At 44.0% G+C, this 20,711-nt stretch overlaps 1 protein-coding gene across 2 annotated transcripts in view; it reads left to right on the top strand.

Moving 5' to 3' along the window:
* Positions 1-11,341, top strand: part of CDC42EP5 (CDC42 effector protein 5) — a 30,975-nt gene extending 19,634 nt beyond the window's left edge. For both annotated transcript variants that reach the window (XM_060780442.2, XM_067469881.1), the window contains exon 3: positions 5,324-11,341. In XM_060780442.2, coding sequence (XP_060636425.2) covers positions 5,324-6,013 — 690 coding nt within the window. In that variant the 3' untranslated portion in view covers positions 6,014-11,341. The remainder of the gene's footprint in view (positions 1-5,323) is intronic.
* Positions 11,342-20,711: the final 9,370 nt, after the last annotated feature.

Here is a 20,711-nt window from a genome sequence, read left to right on the forward strand (position 1 = left end):
CAGGGGGTGTGTTCCAAGTTTGGTCCAGGTCCGTCATCTGTGGGGGTCGTAGTGGTCACTGCAGATCCCATCATCTGTGGTCCATCCTCTCCCAAAGTGGGTCATGGGGGTTCTGTGTGCCAAGTTTGGTCCAGGTCTGTCATTTATGGAAGTTGCAGTGGTCTGTAGGAGTTGAATTGGGTGAAGGTACTACAAATCCCATCGTTCTTGGTCCATCATCCCCCAAACCGCACCAGGACATAAAGTGTGTCATGTAGTGTCTGAGTGCCAAGTTTGGTCCGGGTCCGTCATTCGTGGGGATTGCAGTGGCCTGCAGAAGTGGGAGCCAATCGGAAGCCACGAACACACATACAAACATACACATGTACAAACATACATATAAACAAACACTGACTTTTATACTAGAGATTATAGATAGATTATAGATATTATAGATATAGATAGATATAGGTATAGAGATAGATGTCTTGGGGCATTGCAGCTCTTGAGAAAATGGTCTATATGTCAAGCCAGATTGACCACACTGGGCTCCCTTCCTTCTCTCGCAGCTGTTGCATCTTAATGGAGTAGCCCATCTGACACTGGAGACAATAACATACCCTCCACATTATCCATATGGCCAAGCAGCATCAGAACCTAGTAAAGTCAGAAGAGTTTATTACAGAGGAAGAATGTACAAGTTAAAAGAAGCTCCAACAATTTGCTCTTGCCTGAGCCTCCTGGCAAGATTCTCCTTCCTGATTCCCCCTTGCGGCATTTCTTGCTTCGGTACATTTTGAACTCCCTTTGCAGCAATTGAAGTAAACTGAGGACAAAGAGGAAAAGTGGGAGCAGGAGAGAGAAACTGGAACATTTCAATAGCGGTTTAAAAAGTGGGATGACAGAGGAGTCATCAGGATTGTCCCTGCCAAACCAAGTTAGGTAGAGAATGTGCTACTGTTACTCAATCAGGTTTGCCATTTGTGGGCATGTGGCGATTATGACAGCTTGTTGCCATATTGTCATCATTCCCCAATGGCTGATCTATTTGATATTAAAAAGACAGGTAGTTCTTGTTTGGAATAGCAAAAGACATACAAGACACATAATGTTGTAAGCTTGCATGTACCCACCATAGAGAAGCTAAATATGACTAGATCTACAGATGAACAGTCCTTATCCATTTATCCAAAATGGTCTGTATGGGTGACTGAGGCCCCTTCTACACTGCCATGTAAAATCCAAGTTATCTGCTTTGAACTGGATTATGTGTCAGTATAGACACATAATCCAGTTTCAAGAAGGTAATCTGGATTATCTGATAGCCTGGATTATTTGACAGTGTAGATCTAGCCTGAGATAGAAATGATTTTTCTTTCTTATGGTTCAATGGACATAATACATGTAGAAATGCTTTTATGGAATGTATGTTAGTATAATGATGCATTTTAACTATGTTGTGCCCCACCTTGAGCTGTAAGGAGAGATGTCTAATAAATAAAATATTATTATAAACATTCTTACACAAAATTATTTAAAATATTGTGTATAAAATTGCCTTCAGGCTATGTGTATACGGTGCACATGAAATAGAAATCAATTTTTGTGTTTAGACTGTGATCCCATTTCCTCTCATTGCATATATGCAATATGCATAACATATTATTATAATATAGTGTATTATATTCCCTGCTCAGTCATAGGTAACCACTGGGTAATCTTGGGTGAATCACACACTCTCAGCCCCAGATAACTTCCTGATAGGGTAACTATATGTCGGAAAGGACTTGAAGGCAAAACACAATAGGAGTCCTCTTGGGGAGATAAGGTAAAGGTAAAGGTTTCCCCTGACATTAAGTTTAGTCATGTCCAACTCTTGGGGGTGATGCTCATCTCTATTTCTAAGATGAAGAGCAGGCATTGTCCGTGGACACCTCCTAGGTCATGTGGCTAGCATGACTGCATGGAGCGCCGTTACCTTCCTGCAGAAGCGGTACCTATTGATCTACTCACATTTGCATATTTTCTAGGTTGGCAGCTTACTCCACTCCCTGGACTCAAACCACCGACCTTTTAGTCAGCAAGTTCAGCAGCTCAGCGGTTTAACTCGCTGATCCACTAGGGGGCCCTTGGGGAGATAAAGTTGGGTATAAATAAATAACAACAACAATAATAATAACAATTGTATAAAAGAAAAAAGTTTGGATTATTGATGTCACCATACCAGGTGACAGTCAAATTGACGAAAAACAACAGGAAAAACTGAGCGGTTATCAGGACTTCAAAATTGAACTGCAAAGGCTCTGGCATAAACCAGTACAGCTGGTCCCAATGGTAATCAGCAAACTGGTTGCCATGCCAAAAGATCTCAGCTGGCATTTGAAAACCATAAACATTGACAACATCACGATCTGTCAACTGCAAAAGGACACCTTACTTGGATCTGCTCGCATCATTTGAAAATACATCACACAGTCCTAAACACTTGGGTAGTGTTTGACTTGTGATTTTGTGATATGAAATCCAGCATATATATATTGGGTTGTTGTAGTTTTTTCCGGGCTATATGGCCATGTTCTGGAGGCAATTTTTCTCCTGACGTTTCGCCTGCATCTATGGCAAGCATCCTCAGAGGTAGTGACCTCACTACCTCTGAGGATGCTTGCCATAGATGCAGGCGAAACATCAGGAGAAAAATTGCCTCCAGAACATGGCCATATAGCCCGGAAAAACCTACAACAACCCAGTGATCCCGGCCATGAAAGCCTTCGACAATACATATATATATTGTTTGCTGTGTCATACTGTTTTTTTGTGTCAGTAAAATAATAATAACTATTCCAAAATAGTTCTGATCCCAAACATTTTGGATCTTAAATCTGTATTTTAATAAATGGCAATGTTTTGTTTTTAAATAGAGGTGGAATGGCCATCTGTCTGGAGTGCTTTGATTGTGTGTTCCTGCATGGTAATGGGTTGGACTGGAGGGCCCTTGTGGTCTCCTCCAATTCTATGATTTTTTAAAAACATCAAAGCCTGCATTCCAGAGATGACTTTGGTATCTCATGGGTTAAAAGCAAAGTGGGGCTTTAGCAGCCCGTCCTTGCCCCATATAGGAAGGAAGTGGGTGCCTGACAGCTTCAAGGAAGAGGATGATGGGGACCAGAATTCCCGGCCTCCTGTCAAGCCGGGGCTCCCTCGCTCTCCCCCTCCCAATGCTGACTCGACTCTCTGCCCCTTTTTCCACTTCCGTCAGCGCTTTCTGATTTTGGAAAGCAGGGAGGATGCCTTTCGGGTTTTTCCTCACTTGCCCGCCTCCTCCCCACCCTTCTCTGGCTGTTCTCCGTCATCCGAATGCTTGTCCAGACTGCGTCTCCTACCCCCAGTGTAGCTTCATTGTGCCCATTAAAAATGAATCATCTCTGGCTATTAGATCATCACACCTTGATCAAGAGAGAGATAGGGAAAATAGGATAATTTGGTTGGCTCTGAAATAGTAGGATGATAATTTTCTCCTTTTTGGATTTTTTTTTCCTTCATCAATTTGGTGCCGGTGCTGGTATAGGTATAGGTGCACCCTAGGAACCATTTAGTGTTGAGAACCAACATAAGGTGGTTTGACCCTTGGGTGACAACTGGAGACCAGGGTTCGAATCGCTCCAACAAACACTGGATGCTTTTCATCAAAGCAATGGACTCTCAGCCTCAGAGGAAGGCAATGGCCTTTGAACAAGTCTTGTCAGTGATAAGTTCACTTTGGGTCACTATACTTGGAAATGACTCAAAGGCTCACAACAACAACACCATCAAAGTTGAGTATTAGGTTAGCTTTAATTATAGTTAATTATATATTCGTACAGATTGAATCTCCTTTTTCCGAAATGTCTAACATCATTCTGGTACTAATTTGCTGCTGAAATTATTATTATTATTATTATTATTATTATTATTATTTGTGGTATTTATATGCCACCTTTCTTAACCTCTTGGAGTTTGTTTCAAAAGCAGATGTTTCTAGCAGACCTCCACTGGTTTCCTTCATGTCCTTCAAGATCCCAAGGATCCCCAGTTTCAGGATGAAGGGCACCCTAGACTTTCCTAATCCTAGGAGCTGGCTGAACAAGTTATCTTGAGGGATGTGGATGTGAAAGTGAACCCATCCTAACTGGGAACCAGAGTGCCTGTGGAATAGAGTCATGGAGATTGAAGGACTACAAGGGTCTTCAGCTCCAACCTCTTGCCGTGGAACTAAACTAAACACAACTAAAGCACTACAAAAGAAATGACTATCCAGTTTCCATAGAAAGGAGAGTCCACAACCTGTAATACAGTCTATTCTACAGTGGAGAAGGTGGTGGTTGAGTGCCTTCAAGTCATTTCTGACTTGCGGTGGCCCTAAGGCATCGCCTGTCATGGGGTTTTCTTGGCAAGCGTTGAACACAAGGAACTGGCAGAACCACCTCTGAATATTCCTTGCAAAAATAAAACCCTATGAAATTCAGGGAGTCACCATGAATTATAGAATCATAGAGTTGGAAGAGACCTCATAGGCCATCCAGTCCATCCTCCTGCCAAGAAGCAGGAAAATCGCATTCAAAGCCCCCCTGAAGCAACAGGTGACTTGAAAAGACAATAATATTCACACCAAAAAAGTCACAAGAACATAAAGAATTGGGGCCAGCGCTGCTCCCTAACCCCTGGTCGTTGCCCTTCCCTGCATTAGGCTAGAAGCTGTTATGAACTTGAATCTACTTTGATGAAGTAATATCCTAAATTGTAGGTATATATATGAACAGGGATGGAGGGAAGAATTGTAAACAGTGAGGTCAGAGGCAAGTGCAAAACAACAACCACGGACAGTGACAATTACATGAAAGCAAAATGATGACTGTTTACGATGATGCATTATTTTGCCATTAGCCAGCTAGTTGAGCCATTCAGTTTTGAATCACCACTGAAAATGAAAGTGATTGAATCAACTTTCCCCCCTAAGATTGTGAATTCTCTGTGTCAAAAGGCCCTTACCATTGTTGAGACCAAAGCCTAGAATCCAATGATTGGATGCAACAGTTTCCTTGTGTTTTTCATTTGTAAATGGAATTAATTTGCAAATGTATGGCTGCTTCCTTAACAACCTTGTGGGTGTCTCACTGTTCCCATTTGTAGATGGCAATCTAGCATGTGATGGTGGCTTGCCTGAGGTCAAATAACAAATTGGTGGCAGAACTTGGGACCCAGGTGCAAATCTTGCAGTTCAAGTTGGTTATCTGGAAAGCTATGCAAACTCAATTGGAAATGCTTCCTTATGTTCTCACCTTCTTTGTCTGTCTCTCTTTCTGTGCAGATGCCCATTCTCAAGCAGTCCCCCGTTTCCCACTCCAAGAAGCGGCCCCGTCTGGACCGGGCCATGATCAGCGCCCCATTGGGGGACTTTCGGCACACGATGCACATTGGCCGAGGCGGAGATGCTTTTGGTGACACATCGTTCCTCAGTAATCACGGAGGATCCAAAGCCAATGGATTGTCCTCAGAAGTGGCTGCATCTCCTGGGACTCCATCCAATCCTGGAGATGTTTCTGGGCCCATCGAACTGCTGTCTTCCCCTGGGAGTGGGAATGGCGTCTTTCAAAGCCCAGCAACGTCAACCCCAGATGGAAGCTTTGTGGTCCTGCAGCAATCCGGGACGGAAGAGTGGCAGCCCCGGAAATCCCCCAATGGGGACCTACAGTTCTCCTTGGAGAGCCCCACATTGGAACATGCTGAATCTCTTCTCTCTTTCCAGTTGGACTTGGGGCCTTCCATCTTGGACGATGTGTTGGGAGTGATGGATAAAGACTGGGACAGTCTCAAAGGGGAGGAAGAGGAACCATTACAGGCTGAAAGCTCTAGCCCAGTGGGTTCAAATCATGGTGCAGCAAGAGAAGAGGAAGAGGAGGAGGAGGAAGAAGAAGAGGAGGAGGAGGAGGAGGAAGAAGAAGATGAAGGGCAAGGCTACAGTTTTGAGGATGAGCAGGACGAAGAGATTGGACTATAGGATGCTTTGCCTCTGGGATAGTCCTACCCCTGTGTGCCCATATGACTTGGCTTTTCTTCTGCAGAGTTTCTGAGCATCTCTCAGATCTGTCAACCTTTGGTAGTATACAGCCCAAACCTGGCCTGAAAATGACTACAGGTTGACGCGATCCATCTTTGTGCCCTTCTAAGAAGCTTTGTAGCTTTCAAATCTCTCATAGCTGAGTTCAAGTGGAAAATGGACTAAGGCAACCATGATTCTCACTGTTCTCTTCCTGATGCACAAAAAGATTGTGCATCAGTTTCAGTTTGTTTGGACTTTCTTTTTTTTCCCAAAAGGGAAATAAACTTGGCCTGTTATCCCTGTGATTTGTCCCACATTGGAAACTTGTTGGGCTTGATGCGCAGTCCTCGGTCACAGGATGCAATATGGCATACTATCGTTGAAAAACTGGGTGGCAGTACATAGCCACCTCTCCCTTCCCTTCAATTTATTATATTCCCCACAATTTATTATATTCACTCCAAGACTTGGGACATCCTTTGATGTACTGAAGAATAAACTGGGTATTTCCATAACTCTCATTCATCTGGAATCTGTAAATGGCACATCATAGATGCCGTTAGAAAACTCATGACATCTTCCGCATCTTTGTGGTTGATTCATTTTCACTCAACCTAATTGTGGCTCACTATTTGACTCTGGGTTTTTTTTCTCTGTCCAACCTTGGAACTGTTTTTGTTATGCAGATAGAAGGACAATTGAGCTGGTAAATCATTTTTCCCCTATTGATCTTTGTGGGGACAAATGGTACACTTGTTCAAAGCGAACAGAGCGGAATGGGTTAAAAATGTACAGAGAAGAATATATAGACATTTTGGTATTTTTGTCAGTCTCAAGCAATTTCTCTAGAAAATTCTGATTTTTTGTGTTCCTACCCATCTTTAAATATATCTGAATATTTATCCATGTCTAGCCAGCCTTCTATCTATTTACCTGTTCACAATTCTCTTTCCATCTCTTCATGTATCCATGTGTTCTTATGTGTTTCTAGATATCAATTCAATGGTGGTATTATTTTGGTTTTCTCTCTGTATCCCACACTGGTTGCTCTTCGCATTGCAGGGATGGACTCTTGCTATGGGACTCCAGCTCCAGCCGGGTGTAAGACTGGAGGAGGAAGGCGCTGAATGGTTTCAGAGAGGTCAGTTGAAGAAAGCGCCTTTCTGTTTGGAGATATGTGTGAGAGAGGAAAATCTTGCATATCTTCTCAAGGAGCCAGGCTAGCAAAGAAGGACAGAATGAGCTAATGAAGGAAAGATATTTTGGGGCATAATGTGAATTGACTGTTGAGCAGAATTGTACATAGCTACGCGACTGGTCAACTATGATGAGTGTAACAATTACACACAAGTTTTGTACATTGTTAAGAGGCTTCCCCCTATTTTCGTCATAACATCAATATACATTTTATAAAAAACTGACAAAAATACGCTTGAACAAGCTGATCACCCATCTCCCTTGTTTTTGCTAGTAACCTTTTTTTGGGTGCAGACTTACAGTGGGCAAAACTGGGAATGCTCAGGTGGAGCAAACATTCCTCTTTTTTGTTTTCCTTTGAAGCTGCGTTGAGGTCCGGGGTACAGGGTTTGCATCGACAGACTGCATCTCCATCAAACATGAACTGGACAGCCTTCCAAATAAGCTGCTTTTAAGCTGGATACAATTAGTGAGCTAGGAATGGTGATAACTGGAGGGGAATTGACTTGCTGATACTAGCTGACAGACCTTTCCTTTTGAACCCTGTGATCTGAGGACCCTATTCATCAACATGACTGCTGGTCCTTTGGCCTTTCATTTCTTCCCTGCTCTGGTTGAAATGGCATTCCATTGAAAGCATCCTTGCCTCTGTAAGCTGGCCTACGTGGATGTTGTTGGTGGATTTTTCAAGAAAACTTTGGCTATTGCTTGTGTGTCTGCACATCATCAGAAAGTAATGATAAACAGTTGGAAAATTAACTAGCCAGTTCACCAAATCATTGCTGTCTTTCTCATTCCTTTGAGCTTTCACTTCTGCTTTCTCTAGGTCAGTAGTTCTCAACCTGTAGATCCCCAGATGTTTTGGCCTTCAACTCCCAGAAATCCTAACAGCTGGTAAACAGGCTGGGGTTTTTGGGAGTTGTTGGCCAAAACACCTGGGGACCCAGAGGTTGAGAACCACTACTATATGAGTTCGTTTACTTACTACACTTCTGTTACTATGTGATGTCCAACCATTGTATCATAGCAGATATCACCACACCCTATACCCCTTTGGTTGTTCCCAACTTGAACAGACCTTTCGAATCAATGGGGTTTACATAAGCCTGGACTCATGAATCAACAGCTGATTCAATGGGTTTCAATGGAGGGGGAAATCTAGTTAGGCTCTTTAAAAGGGAAGGCACTTTCAGAATTGGAAAAGAGTGGTTTTGAGCTCTTTCAATGGGCTTTAATCCATGTAATTTGTTTTTTATCTTTTCGCGTGTTTACTCCAAATATGTTCATTGAAACTGGAAAAAAGTACAATTGTAACATATGTAACCTTACATGAAGGTTTTTAACAGCTGGCATTGCTCAGATGGGGATTCCCACTACCTGCTTTTGCCATAAAATATATACTAGGCAAAACGTACTGGTATGATGTCTTCTGTGTGATGTAACAGCCAATGCTGCCATTAGCATTTACTTGTAATATGGCACAGAGCATTTCCTTCTACTTGTGTTCCTCATCTCTTGCAAGAGAAAATGTGATTTTGGAAATGAATTTGGAGAGCCCACTGTGCTGATACAATACAGTGGCAAACTTAGGAGGCTACAGTAACAATCCCTGATTGTTTCCCCTTTGGGTTTCTCTGAGTTTTCTGGGCTGTATGGCCATGTTCCAGAAGCATTCTCTCCTGATGTTGAACTCACATCTATGGCAGGCATCCTCAAGAGGTCGTGTGGCAAACTTGGCCCCTCCAAGTGTTGTGGACTAAAAACCTCACAATCTCTGAGGATGCCTTCCATTGATATGGGTGAAATGTCAGGAGAGAATGCTTCTGGAACATGACTATACAGCCTGGAAAGTTCACACAACTCAGTGATTCTGGCCATGGAAGCCTTTGAGAACACATTGTTTCCCCTTTGTGGCCAGAGAAAGTTGTGTGCCCCGTGTGGCCTCTCCTATTTCCCCAAACTCACTACACTGGTAGTGGAAGGTGCCTGTATCCCATTGAATATTGGGAATTTGTTTATCTTTGTACCTCAATTAGGTCTCCAACTTGTCCTCACCTCAGAGACAGAAACACATCAGGCTAGAGCTGGGAAGGGTAGTTTTCCATAATGTGCCCCAGTTTTAATTCATACACCTTTTAGTAGATAATTTTGTTATCCTGTGTAATGGGAAAGCTTTCGTTTTCATTTAATTTTAATGTATTGACCTATTGTTAGTCCTGATTTGAGTACACTCATTGAATTAGTTGGATTTGTATTCATGTTGGCCCGGTCCAGACAGGACCTTCGTAAGAGAGTTGATAGGACAAGAGGGTCCTCTGCTATCTGGGAACGGAAGAGGAACTTAAATGTATGAGACAGGTCAAAGAGGCCATTTTGAGTTGTCCAGGAAGAGACAGGATCAAGAGAAAAAGGTTAAATTTCTAGAACAGTGGTCCTCAACCTGTGGGTCCCCAGGTGTTTTCGTTTACCAGATGTTAGGTTTCTGGGAGTTGAAGGCCAAAACATCTGGGGACCCACAGGGTTGAGGACCACTACTCTAGAATATTGGCAATCTTCTCAGTAGCTGTTCTAGGAAAGGGCCTTCAGCAATTCCTACGTAGCCACCATTATTTTTAGTTGAATTACATTTCCACTGTAGCCTTCTAAACAAGTAGTTATGGGACTGTTACAAAAATAGATAGCAGGGATGAGCAGGTCCTTTGTAAACTGAGCCATGTTGGTCTTGATCTACAACTTGAGTCTGCTTCAACTAAGGATTTAGCTGCTATCTCAGTGCAAAGATGGTTCTAGAATACTGGTCTTCAAAAGAAAGGACAGAAAGTAGAAAGATGGTGATCAATGGTTCCCAACTTTTGGGCCTCCAGGTGTTTTGGACTTCAGCTCTCACAGTTTCTAATAGTCAGCAAGCTGGCTGGGATTTCTGGGAGTTGAAATCCAAAACACCTGGAGGCCCAAAGGTTGGGAACCACTGATAGTGAGGAATGAAGAAGGAGAGAATGAAGGGAGGAGAAAGAGAGGCAGAGTGAAGGTCATATCTACACTGCATCAGTTGGAAAGATTCCAGGATAGTTTGAACTTCAATGGTCCTTCCCTCTTAGGAACTGTGTCTAGACCAGGCATGGGCAAACGTGATCTCTCCAGGTGTTTTGGACTTCAACTCCCACCATTCCTAACAGCCTCAGGCCTTCTCCTTTTCCCCCTCAGCTGCTTAAGCTGGGGAAGGGGTACAAGACTATTAGGAATGGTGGGAGTTGGAAGTCCAAAACATCTGGATAGCCCAAGTTTGCTCATGCCTGGTCTAGACAATCTTTGTCAGACAGCTCTTACCCATGTCTATTTGGGTCTGAGACCATTATGCCTGCAGTTCAGCTTTGCTCCAGAGACAAATTGGAGTGAGGTCACGGACATCCCAAACATTGCTTTTCTCATAGGTTGAGTCTACTGGTGGCTCCCTGAGTCTGAGAAGTGTCAACGTTATAGCTCTCCAAGAATACTCTTTTGATTTCATCTTATTTAGGGACTGCTGGGATCACTGTGGTTTTGCAGAAAGGAGTGGTAAGGAAATGGGTAGTGAAGTCAAGCTTTTTCTTTAAAAAGTGTTTTCCTTTTTTATGGCCTAACTTATAATATAACCTCAAATTTATCCTTCTGCCTTTGTTTATCTGTTTTTGAATGTGAAAAATGGTTTCCTGTAGGGATTGTGTGGGTCTCGGGTGCTGTTCCAAGCGATGCCAAGCATTCAGCCGCAAAGTGACAGCCTCTGACTGCAAAAAAGATCAGGGCAGGGCTCTGTTTTCCATTCATTCCCCTGAGGAGAAGGTAAACTCGGGCTCCTTTATTCACCTTCCAGCTTTATGCCTGAAGCTTACATGTTAGATCCCCATGAACAAATGCAGCAGCAAGGCGGTTCTCTTATGTACATTTATTCTTTTGTAATAGCTCACTTTATGGATTCCTGTGTAAGGAAATGTCTATATAGCCCTCCCTTGCCTACATCATGTTAATTTTCATCCCTGCTAGCACAGTGTTTGTACAGTGACCAAAAAAGTGTTTGATATCTCTTGTAATTAAAAACCAATTAGTTTCGGATATTTTTCTCGGTGTTTTCTTCACCCATAGTCTGTCTTCTCTTGGCTGACTGAGGTACTGAATCAACTTAATGCAGTTTTCTCAACTTTCCTAATGCTATATGCAAAAGCAATTTTCAAGGTTGCAGTTACTTTCAAGACCAGCATAGAAAATGCACATTTCTCTCAGAACTCATCTACTCTGCATAGTTTATTCTGCTTCTGCAACAGTCTAGCAAAGCAATCCTGTTAGACCAGTGGTTCTGAACCTTCCTAATGCCGCAACCCCTTAATACAGTTCTTCATGTGGTGGTGATCCCCAACAATAACATTATTTTCATTGCTACTTTCATAACTGTAATTTCCCTACTGTTATGAATCGTAATGCAAACATCTGATATGCAGGATGTATTTTCATTCACTGGACCAAACTTGGCACAAATACCCGATACGCCCAAATTTGAATACTGGTGGGGTTGGGGGGATTGATTTTGTCATTTGGGAATTGTAGTTGTTGGGATTTATAGTTCACCTGCAATCAAAGAGCATTCTGAACTCCATCAACGATGGAATTGAACTAGACTCGGCACACAGAACTCCCATGACCAGCAGAAAATACTGGAAGGGTTTGGTGGACATTGACCTTGAGTTTGGGAGTTGTAGTTCACCTAAACCCAGAGAGCACCGTAGACTCAAACAATGATGGATCTGGACCAAACTTGGCACAGATACTCAATATGCCCAAATGCAAACACTGATAGAGTTTGGGGAAAATAGACCTTGACATTTGGGAGTTGTAGTTGCTGGGATTTATAGTTCAGCTACAATCAAAGAGCATTTTGAAACCCACCAGCGATAGAATTGGGCCAAACTTCCCACACAGAACTCCCATGACCAACAGAAAATACTGTGTTTTCTGATGGTCTTTGGCGACTCCTTTGACACCCCCCGCGACTCCCCCAGGGGTCCCAACCCCCAGGTTGAGAAACACTGATTTAATGAATACTTATGTTCATTAATCTATTAAAATATAATATCCCGAAACCTTGAAGTGGAATACAAATGAAGTCAATTTAAGCAATTTAAATCCATTTAAAATTCAAAACAGTAAAAGCATTTAAACAGGTTACAAGCATATTAAACATTTGAAGAGGATTAGGAGGTTGTGTCTCTATTTGTGTCTTAAAGTACACTGTTGACTTATGGTAACCCCATGAATTTCATGTTCAGATGTGTCATCGCCAGTTCTTCTTTCTGAAACAGAGTCTATAACACCTGGTACTGGTTGGTGGTCTCCCATCCAAGAACAAACCAGGGATGTCCCTGCTTAGCTTACAAAATCAGGAGCGATTTGGTGCCATGTGGCTAATATGCAATAAAGTACATGGTGGGGAAGTTACAATCATGTCAATAGTGTCAAAATTGTTACCAGAACCTTATTTACATGAGCCCAATAACTCAGAATCACTGTGCACCAGATCCTGGCTGTCACCATGGTTCTCTTGACTTCCAGTAGATATCTCATGGTAAACCAGAATAACCTGTTTAAGCCCATTTTAAAGTTGGGAAATGCACTAGAGCAGGCATGGGCAAACTTGGGCCTTCATGGGGTTTTGGACTTCAACTCCCACCATTCCTAACAGCCTCGGGCCCCTTCCTTTTCCCCTTCAGCCGCTTAAGCGGCTGAGGGGGAAAAGGAAAGGGCCCGAGGCTGTTAGGAATGGTGGGAGTTGAAGTCCAAAACCCCATGAAGGGCCAAAGTTTGTCCATGCCTGCTCTAAAGTTTGCTTCAAACTTCAGAGCAACCCTGTAGCTTTGACACAGTGTGGACAGCAGGATCGGCTTCAATTCAGACCACATTAATGCAGGTCGAAGACAGTGTGTGTGGTCACTTCCAGGGCATTTCTACTCTGGACTGGTCCAAGATCAACTCACCAGTGTAGATAAGGCCTAAGTAGCTATTGTGAAGGCTTGATTTATTCATCTGCAACTGTCATCAGGCCCAGAGAGGTTACTTATCCTTTGGCACCAGAATGAAGCTGGTGCCAATACCTGTTCATCCTCCAATACATTGCATTTGACAACTGAGATGCCCCAGCAGCAAAGGTCTTCCGTCGTGCAGTGTCCTCATGCCATGTGTTCTCATTGGTGACGCATGAAGGAGAGTTCCTCCACTGCATCTTGGGCGGCATATGTGGGGAGAAGTGCTCCTTCAATTACTGAGATCTCAAAATATGTCCCAATCTTTCCAGTAGATGTTATCAGCTCCTGCCTCAGCACATTGATGTATCACAATGCATATGTTCTTAGTTGATCAAAATTGGTGCGATTGCATAAGGTACGTGCCCTTACCTGTGGGGTTTCACTATTAAAACAATATCTTTCATTGCTCTAATAAGAGAGAGAGAGAAAGAGAGGTTCCTCATATGACTGATTTATACAGCTGAGTAATATTGCTGCCATTTTGCCTGTCACTCTTAATATGGGCATCTCACGTTCTGGCGGAGCCCATGGTGGTGCAGTGGGTTAAACCGCTGAGCTGCTGAACTTGCTGACGAAGGGTTGGTGGTTCAAATCCGGGGAGCAGGGTGAGCTCCCGCTGTTAGCCCCAGCTTCTGCCAACCTAGCAGTTCGAAAACATGCAAATGTGAGTAGATCAATAGGTACCGTTCCTTTGGGAAGGTAATGGCACACTCAGAGGTGGCGCTAGGTAATTTTCAATCTTAAGCAAATAGTATTTTGGTGCACCCCCCCCCCCCAACCAATCACTGATATATATTTTCTGTTCGTCGTGGGAGTTCTGTGTGCCATATTTGGTTCAATTCCATCATTGGTGGAGTTCAAAATGCTCTTTGATTGTAGGTGAACTATACATCCCAGTAACTGCAACTCGCATATGTCAAAGTCTATTTTCCCCCAAGAGCACCTCAAGAGCGCCCCTGGCAAAATCAACTATACTGCAAATGCTTACATTGCGTAATGAGTTGAGCCGCCCCTGGGCACACCATGCAGTCATACTGGCTACATGACCCTGGAGGTGTCTACGGACAATGCCAGCTCTTCGGCTTAGAAATGGAGATGAGCACCACCTCCCAGAGTCGGACACGACTAAACCTAATGTTGAGGGAAAACCTTTACCTTTCCAGGGTCTGGCCATTTTGCTCTACCCAAACTACTTCTGTTCTTTAAAAAGGGTGATGGAGTAAGGGAAGCAAGCCTGAAAGATTCTTGTCTCTTCTGTTTCAACACATATGGCAGGAAGACTTGGAAGGTTAATATATTGCTCCCAGGGACAAAGAGATGTTTGTTGTTAATATGGCAGATGCATCTCTCCTCACTCTGTTCTATTTGGCACTACCATCCGGAAGCACCCTTTAATTCTTATGAGTTCTGCAGAACCAGTGGCTCAGAAAGAACAAACCGAAAAACAATAATTCTTGTCACATGGAAGCAAGCCCTACTTTTTCTGTGTCTGTCAGGAATGGCTTGAGAAACTGCAAGTCGCTTCTGGTGTGAGAGAATTGGCTGTCCGCAAGGACGTTGCCCAGGACATTACTATCCAGTGGAAGACTTTGTTGAGCAAGTGGGCTTATTAACAAACAAAAAAACCATCCTTATAAATGTACAGCAGAGTAACTTGGCGGCAGCAGCGTGACCCAGCACCAGTAGCCCAAAGTGAGAAAAAGAACAAAAACACAAATGTTGCATCTTCCATAGGAGACTTTTCTTTGTAGTAAAATAGTATAGTTGCACGATTTACATCAACAAGCTTTCCATAACACAAATAAACACATAGTAGCTTTATACACAGCAGACTTCACCCTGGAGCTTTCTCACACAAGGCTTCTCTCACACAGAGGTTTACCTCACACTCCTCAGAACAACACTAGCTTTGCCCCACTGACTCTGAAAGGCTTCAGCCTACTAACTCTTTCAGTGCTTGACTCACACTTTTGTAATAAAAAATATCCAGTTAATATTTAATATTTCTGATAGGCTTCTCTCATGTCCCCGCATGGGGAGCTGGCACCAGCAGATGGGAACTCACCCTGCTGCCCAGGTTCAAACCACTGACCTGTCGGTAAACAGTCCTGCCAGCTCAAGGGTTTTTGGTTTCTCCATGATCCTCTGGAGGTGCTGGAGGACAGCGCTGTCTGCCCAGCTTTAAGAGCAAAGACAGACTGTTGACTATCTCCTGCCCACCCCAGGGTCAGCAGTCCTGCTGGCACATGGGTTTTTGGTTTCTCCATGATCCTCTGGAGGGCCTGGAGGACAGTGCTGTGTGCCCAGGTTTAAGAGCAAAGACAGATGGTTGACTACCTCCTGCCCACCCCAGGCCACTAAGGAAAGTGGATCCTCGCGTAATATGGCTATTTCAGAGAAGGAGCAGTAAATTCCACCTCTTGCAGTTGTATTTGTTTATGTCATCTACAGGATGTCAGGCAATACCTTAGCTTCTGCTGAGCAAGACTTGAGGGTATGGCACAGGAATGAGCAAACTTTGACTGTACAAAGTGTTTTTGATTTCAACTCCCACAATTCCTAACAGCCTAACGGCCATTAGAAATTACAGGAGTTCATTTATTTATTTATTTATTTATTTATAGTATTTATAATTTGCCCTTCTCACCTCGAAGGGGACTCAGGGCGGACCACAGAACACATACATGGCAAACATTCAGGGCTGTTAAACAGACAGGACAGACAACAGACAGAGGTATTATGTTGGAATTTTTCCCAACTTTGGTATCCTAAAGGTTGAAGTCCAAAACACCCAGAGGGCCAAAGTTTGCCTATGCCTGTCTGGAAGGTAGTAGGAAAAGATGGAGACCACACTACTGATGGTTTGATTCAGTCAATGAAGCCACGGCCCTGACTTTGCAAGACCCGAGCACGGCTTGGCTTCCAGACCTTTGACCATTTTGGTCACCTTTCTCTGGACATATTGCTCCTTATCAAGATCCTCCTTGAATTGCAGTGCCCAGAACTGTACAAAGGTGGTCTTCCGTCTCTCAAAGCAGTTACTATACTCTCAACTCAAGAATGGGAAACGTAATGTTGGTGGACAGGAAAAGAGATTGAAAAATGGGCTTAAAGCCAACCTTAAATGCTCTAACTCAGTGGTTCTCAACCTGGGGTCCCCAGATATTTTTGGCCTACAACTCTCAGAAATCCCAGCCAGTTTACAAGCTGTTAGGATTTCTGGGAGTTGAAGGCCAAAAACATCTGAGAACCTCAGGTTGAGAACCACTGCCTAACTGGAGGTCAGCTATGATCAACAGTGCTGCAGAATTTGAAGAGGCACGAATGGAGGGCAAAAGGGAGAAACGTTCCAAGAGAAAGGTGTGTCAAGCCAACCCTGACCGGGACCACCCTCCACCTGGAAACTGATGTCCTCACAGCAGAAGAACATGTGGATCAAGAATAGGGTCTACAGCCACCTACAGACCCACCACCAAGATACTACACTTGGAGGACCATCATCCTCAGGCTATGAGGGATCGCCTAAGTAAGTAAATTACAGGTAAGGCCTGACCAAAGTAAAATAGAGCTTTCAAAAGCTTGCAGAAGTTGTACAAATTGCTGGATTCTGGATTTTGGAACTTGTCGTCCATGTGTCGTACATGCACATTTTGCTTGTTTAACTTCTATGGAAAGGGGAGGAAAGCCATCTGTATACAATCAGCAACAAACCAGATGAGCAAAGGAAATCTGGAGCAAGGGGATGATGAAGTGAAGAGGGCACCCCAGTGAGGACCTTGGGGAAATGGAACCCTTGTTGTTTGCAGAGTTCCCTTTCAAAATAAAAGGAGCGAGGGAGCAGGACCCTCAGGATGAGATGGTGAAATGGGCCGGAGCCCTGCTTGGAAGGAGAAGGCAAGCTTTGCTTTTGTCCCAGTAAACTGGGTCTGCTCCAGCTTGCAGTGCTGGATGGAGTTCAGGCTTTGCCACAGACCCAGGGAGGCCGGTTGGCTCCCTTTCCCGGCAGTTGGGGAATTGGATCAAAGCAGAAGCCTTTCCTGATGGTGCTCGCAGCCCCCACCATCGACTCCAGCTGCAACCCATCTCTCCCTCCCCTTCCACTTGGGCCTTATCTGGGACTCTGGTGGCTGCGTTTGCTGGTCGATCCCAGCTGCGAATTTCCTGCCGGAGGATAAACAGATTCAGGGGCCCTCGTTGACACAAGCCAGGCCTGGCAGGCAAAGGGAAGCGTTGCAAAGGCAACCTGTGAGACGCAGCAGCTGGAAGACAGGCGCATGGAGCCCAGTCCTCACCCCTTCCCTGACAGATAAAGCCTCCAGTTCTGGAATCAACATGCATCGCTAGACAAGAAACAGGGCAGTTGTCTGCACACATGTGTCATTTCCCCCACTACTATGTGCCTTCCAAGAACCAGAGAGGTTGACTGTTGGACTATGAGTTTGCAGACCGGGGTTCAATTCCCCGCTTAGCCATCAAAACCCTCTGGGTGACTTTGGGCAAGCCAAATTCTCTCAGTCCCAGAACATCCCATTTGTTATAGGGTCATCGTAGGGTTGGAAGGAAGCCCTTGTAGTGCAGCAAGTTAAACCGCAGAGCTGCTGAACTTGCTAACGGAAAGATTGGCAGTTCAAATCCGGAGAGCAGGGTGAGCTCCCGTCATTAGCCCCAGCTTCTGCAGACCTAGCAGTTCAAAAACATGCAAATATGAGTAAATCAATAGGTACCACTCCAGCAGGAAGCTAAGCTCCCATTGTTAAGTTCCCATTGTTAGCCCCAGCTTCTGCCAACCTAGCAGTTTGAAAACATTCAAATGTGAGTAAATCACTAGGTACCACTCCAGTGGGAAGCTAAGCTCCCATCGTTAGCCCCAGCTTCTGCCAACCTAGCAGTTCGAAAACATGCAAATGTGAGTTGATCAATAGGTACCACTCCAGTGGGAAGTTAAGCTCCCATTGTTAGTCCCAGCTCCTGCCAAACTAGTAGTTTGAAAACATGCAAATGTGAGTAGATCAATAGGTACCACTCCAGCAGGAAGCTAAGCTCTCATTGTTAGCCCCAGCTTCTGCCAAACTAGCCGTTTGAAAACATGCAAATGTGAGTAGATCAATAGGTACGACTCCAGCGGGAAGCTAAGCTCCCATCGTTAGCCTCAGCTTCTGCCAACCTAGTAGTCTGAAAACATGCAAATGTAAGTTGATCAATAGGTGGGAAGCTAAGCTCCCATTGTTAGCCCCAGCTTCTGCCAATTCAGCAGTTCAAAAACATGCAAATATGAGTAGATCAATAGATACCACTCCAGTGGGAAGCTAAGCTCCCATTGTTAGCCCCAGCTTCTGCCAACCTAGCAGTTGAAGACATGCAAATGTGAGTAGATCAATAGGTACTGCTCCAGCAGGAAGGTAATGGCACTCCATGTAGTCATGCTGGCCACATGAACTTGGAGGTGTCCATGGACAATGCCGGTTCTTCGGCTTAGAAATGGAGGTGAGCACCACCCCACAGTGTCGGACATGACTAGACTTAACGTACTGGGGAAAACTTTACCTCTTTAGGATTGGAAGCGACTTGAAGGCACACAACTACAACACCAATAACACTACCACCAACAACAACATGCTTAAGCGGCTGAGGGGGAAAAGGAAAGGGCCTGAGGCTGTTAGGAATAGTGGGAGTTGAAGTCTAAAACACCTGGAGGGCCAAAGTTTGCCCATGCCTGCTCTAACCACTACACCTCATTGGCTTCTCTATCTGCTGGAAAGGAGATGCCCACCTTTCCATCTCACTCTCTGATGAGACACCCCTCTCCCCAGCATATTTGTTCAAAGGCGGTGGCTAATTATTCTTCAAACAAACCAGAGGTGCCAGGGCTTAAAACCGGTCTGGGAACAACACCTTGTTTTCAAACCCTCCTTCCTTAACGCCCCAAGTGTGGGAATTGCTTGTAATGATTACTCGGTAGGTAGGTAGAGAAAAAATGACACTCTGCCCATGCTTCAGGGCATTGTTGTTTGTTTGGTTTTTAAAGAGACAAACTTAAGTCCAGGAATAAATTAAACAAATTGGTAAAAGTATTTGCTTAAATGAGAGATATATAAGGTAAAGTTTCCCCTTTACATTAAGTCTAGTCGTGTCCAACTCTTTGGGGTGGTGCTCATCTCCATTTTTTAGGAGCTGGCGTTGTCCATAGACACCTCCAAGGTCATGTGGCCAGCATGACTGCATGGAGCACTGTTACCTTCCTGCAGAATCGGTACCTATTGATCTACTCACATTTGCATGATATTGAACTGCTAGGTTGGCAGAAGCTGGGACTAACAGCGGGAGCTCACCCCGCTCCCCAGATTCGAACCGCCAATCTTTCAGTCAGCAAGTTCAGCGTTTTAATCCGCTGGGGGGGGGGGGGTGGGTTCCAAGTGACATATACACAAGCAAAAACGGGGCTGGTTTCAGGTTTATGGGACCTTAAAAGAAAACCCACTAGCTTTTGAGTGTGATAGGGATTTCAGAGTGGATGTGAATATATTTTAATGTTTAGTTGTTTTAATGACACATTTTTTGTAATTTTTACATTTTTATGTTAATGCATTTACTTTGTTTTAATTTGCATTGAGTCATATTGATTGTTAGCGGCCTTGGATCCCTATATCAGAAGAAAAGTGGGACAAAGAGAATAAATAAAGGATCCCCCCCAGCAGGAAGCAGCCAGGTTTTGAAGCTGCAAGGCTATTAAATGATAACCAAGAAAGGAGGAAACTATGAACATGATCAAAACCTGGCTACCAGTATTTTAAAAAACTCTAAAATCAGGACAATACTCTGAAAAAGGGAATTCCAGACTGGAAACAATCAAAGCCAGCGAATACCTCCCAACAAAGGATTTCCCCAGGCAGGAAGCAGCCAGATTTTGAAGCTGCAGGGCCATTCAATGCTAATCAAGATGGCCAAATGCAACATTCACACTTGCCTCTAACAGACAAGAGTTTTTTCTCCCACCCTGGACATTATTCCACGGGTATATAAACCCCACTTGCCTAATTTCCAACAGACCTCACAACTCATGAGGATACCTGCCATTGATGTGGGCAAAACGTCAGGAGAGAATGCTTTTGGAACATGGCCACACAGCCTGGAAAACACAGCAACCCATTGATTCCGGCCATGAAAGCCTTCGACAACACATTAAAGCCGTGAAACACAAATGTATTAAAAAACCACAATTAAAAATAGTTTTTAAATATTGTTCTCAAAGGCAGCAACCAGCCAGGCTTTGAATATGCAAGGCCATTCAATGCTAATCAAGATCATCAATTGCAGCATCCTCACTACCTCTGATGATGCTTGCCATAGATGCAGGTGAAACGTCAGGAGAGAATGCCTCTAGAACAAGGCCATATAGCCTGAAAAAAACG

The sequence above is a fragment of the Anolis sagrei genome, chromosome 6 (genome assembly GCF_037176765.1).
Source record: "Anolis sagrei isolate rAnoSag1 chromosome 6, rAnoSag1.mat, whole genome shotgun sequence".
Lineage (NCBI taxonomy): Eukaryota > Metazoa > Chordata > Lepidosauria > Squamata > Dactyloidae > Anolis > Anolis sagrei.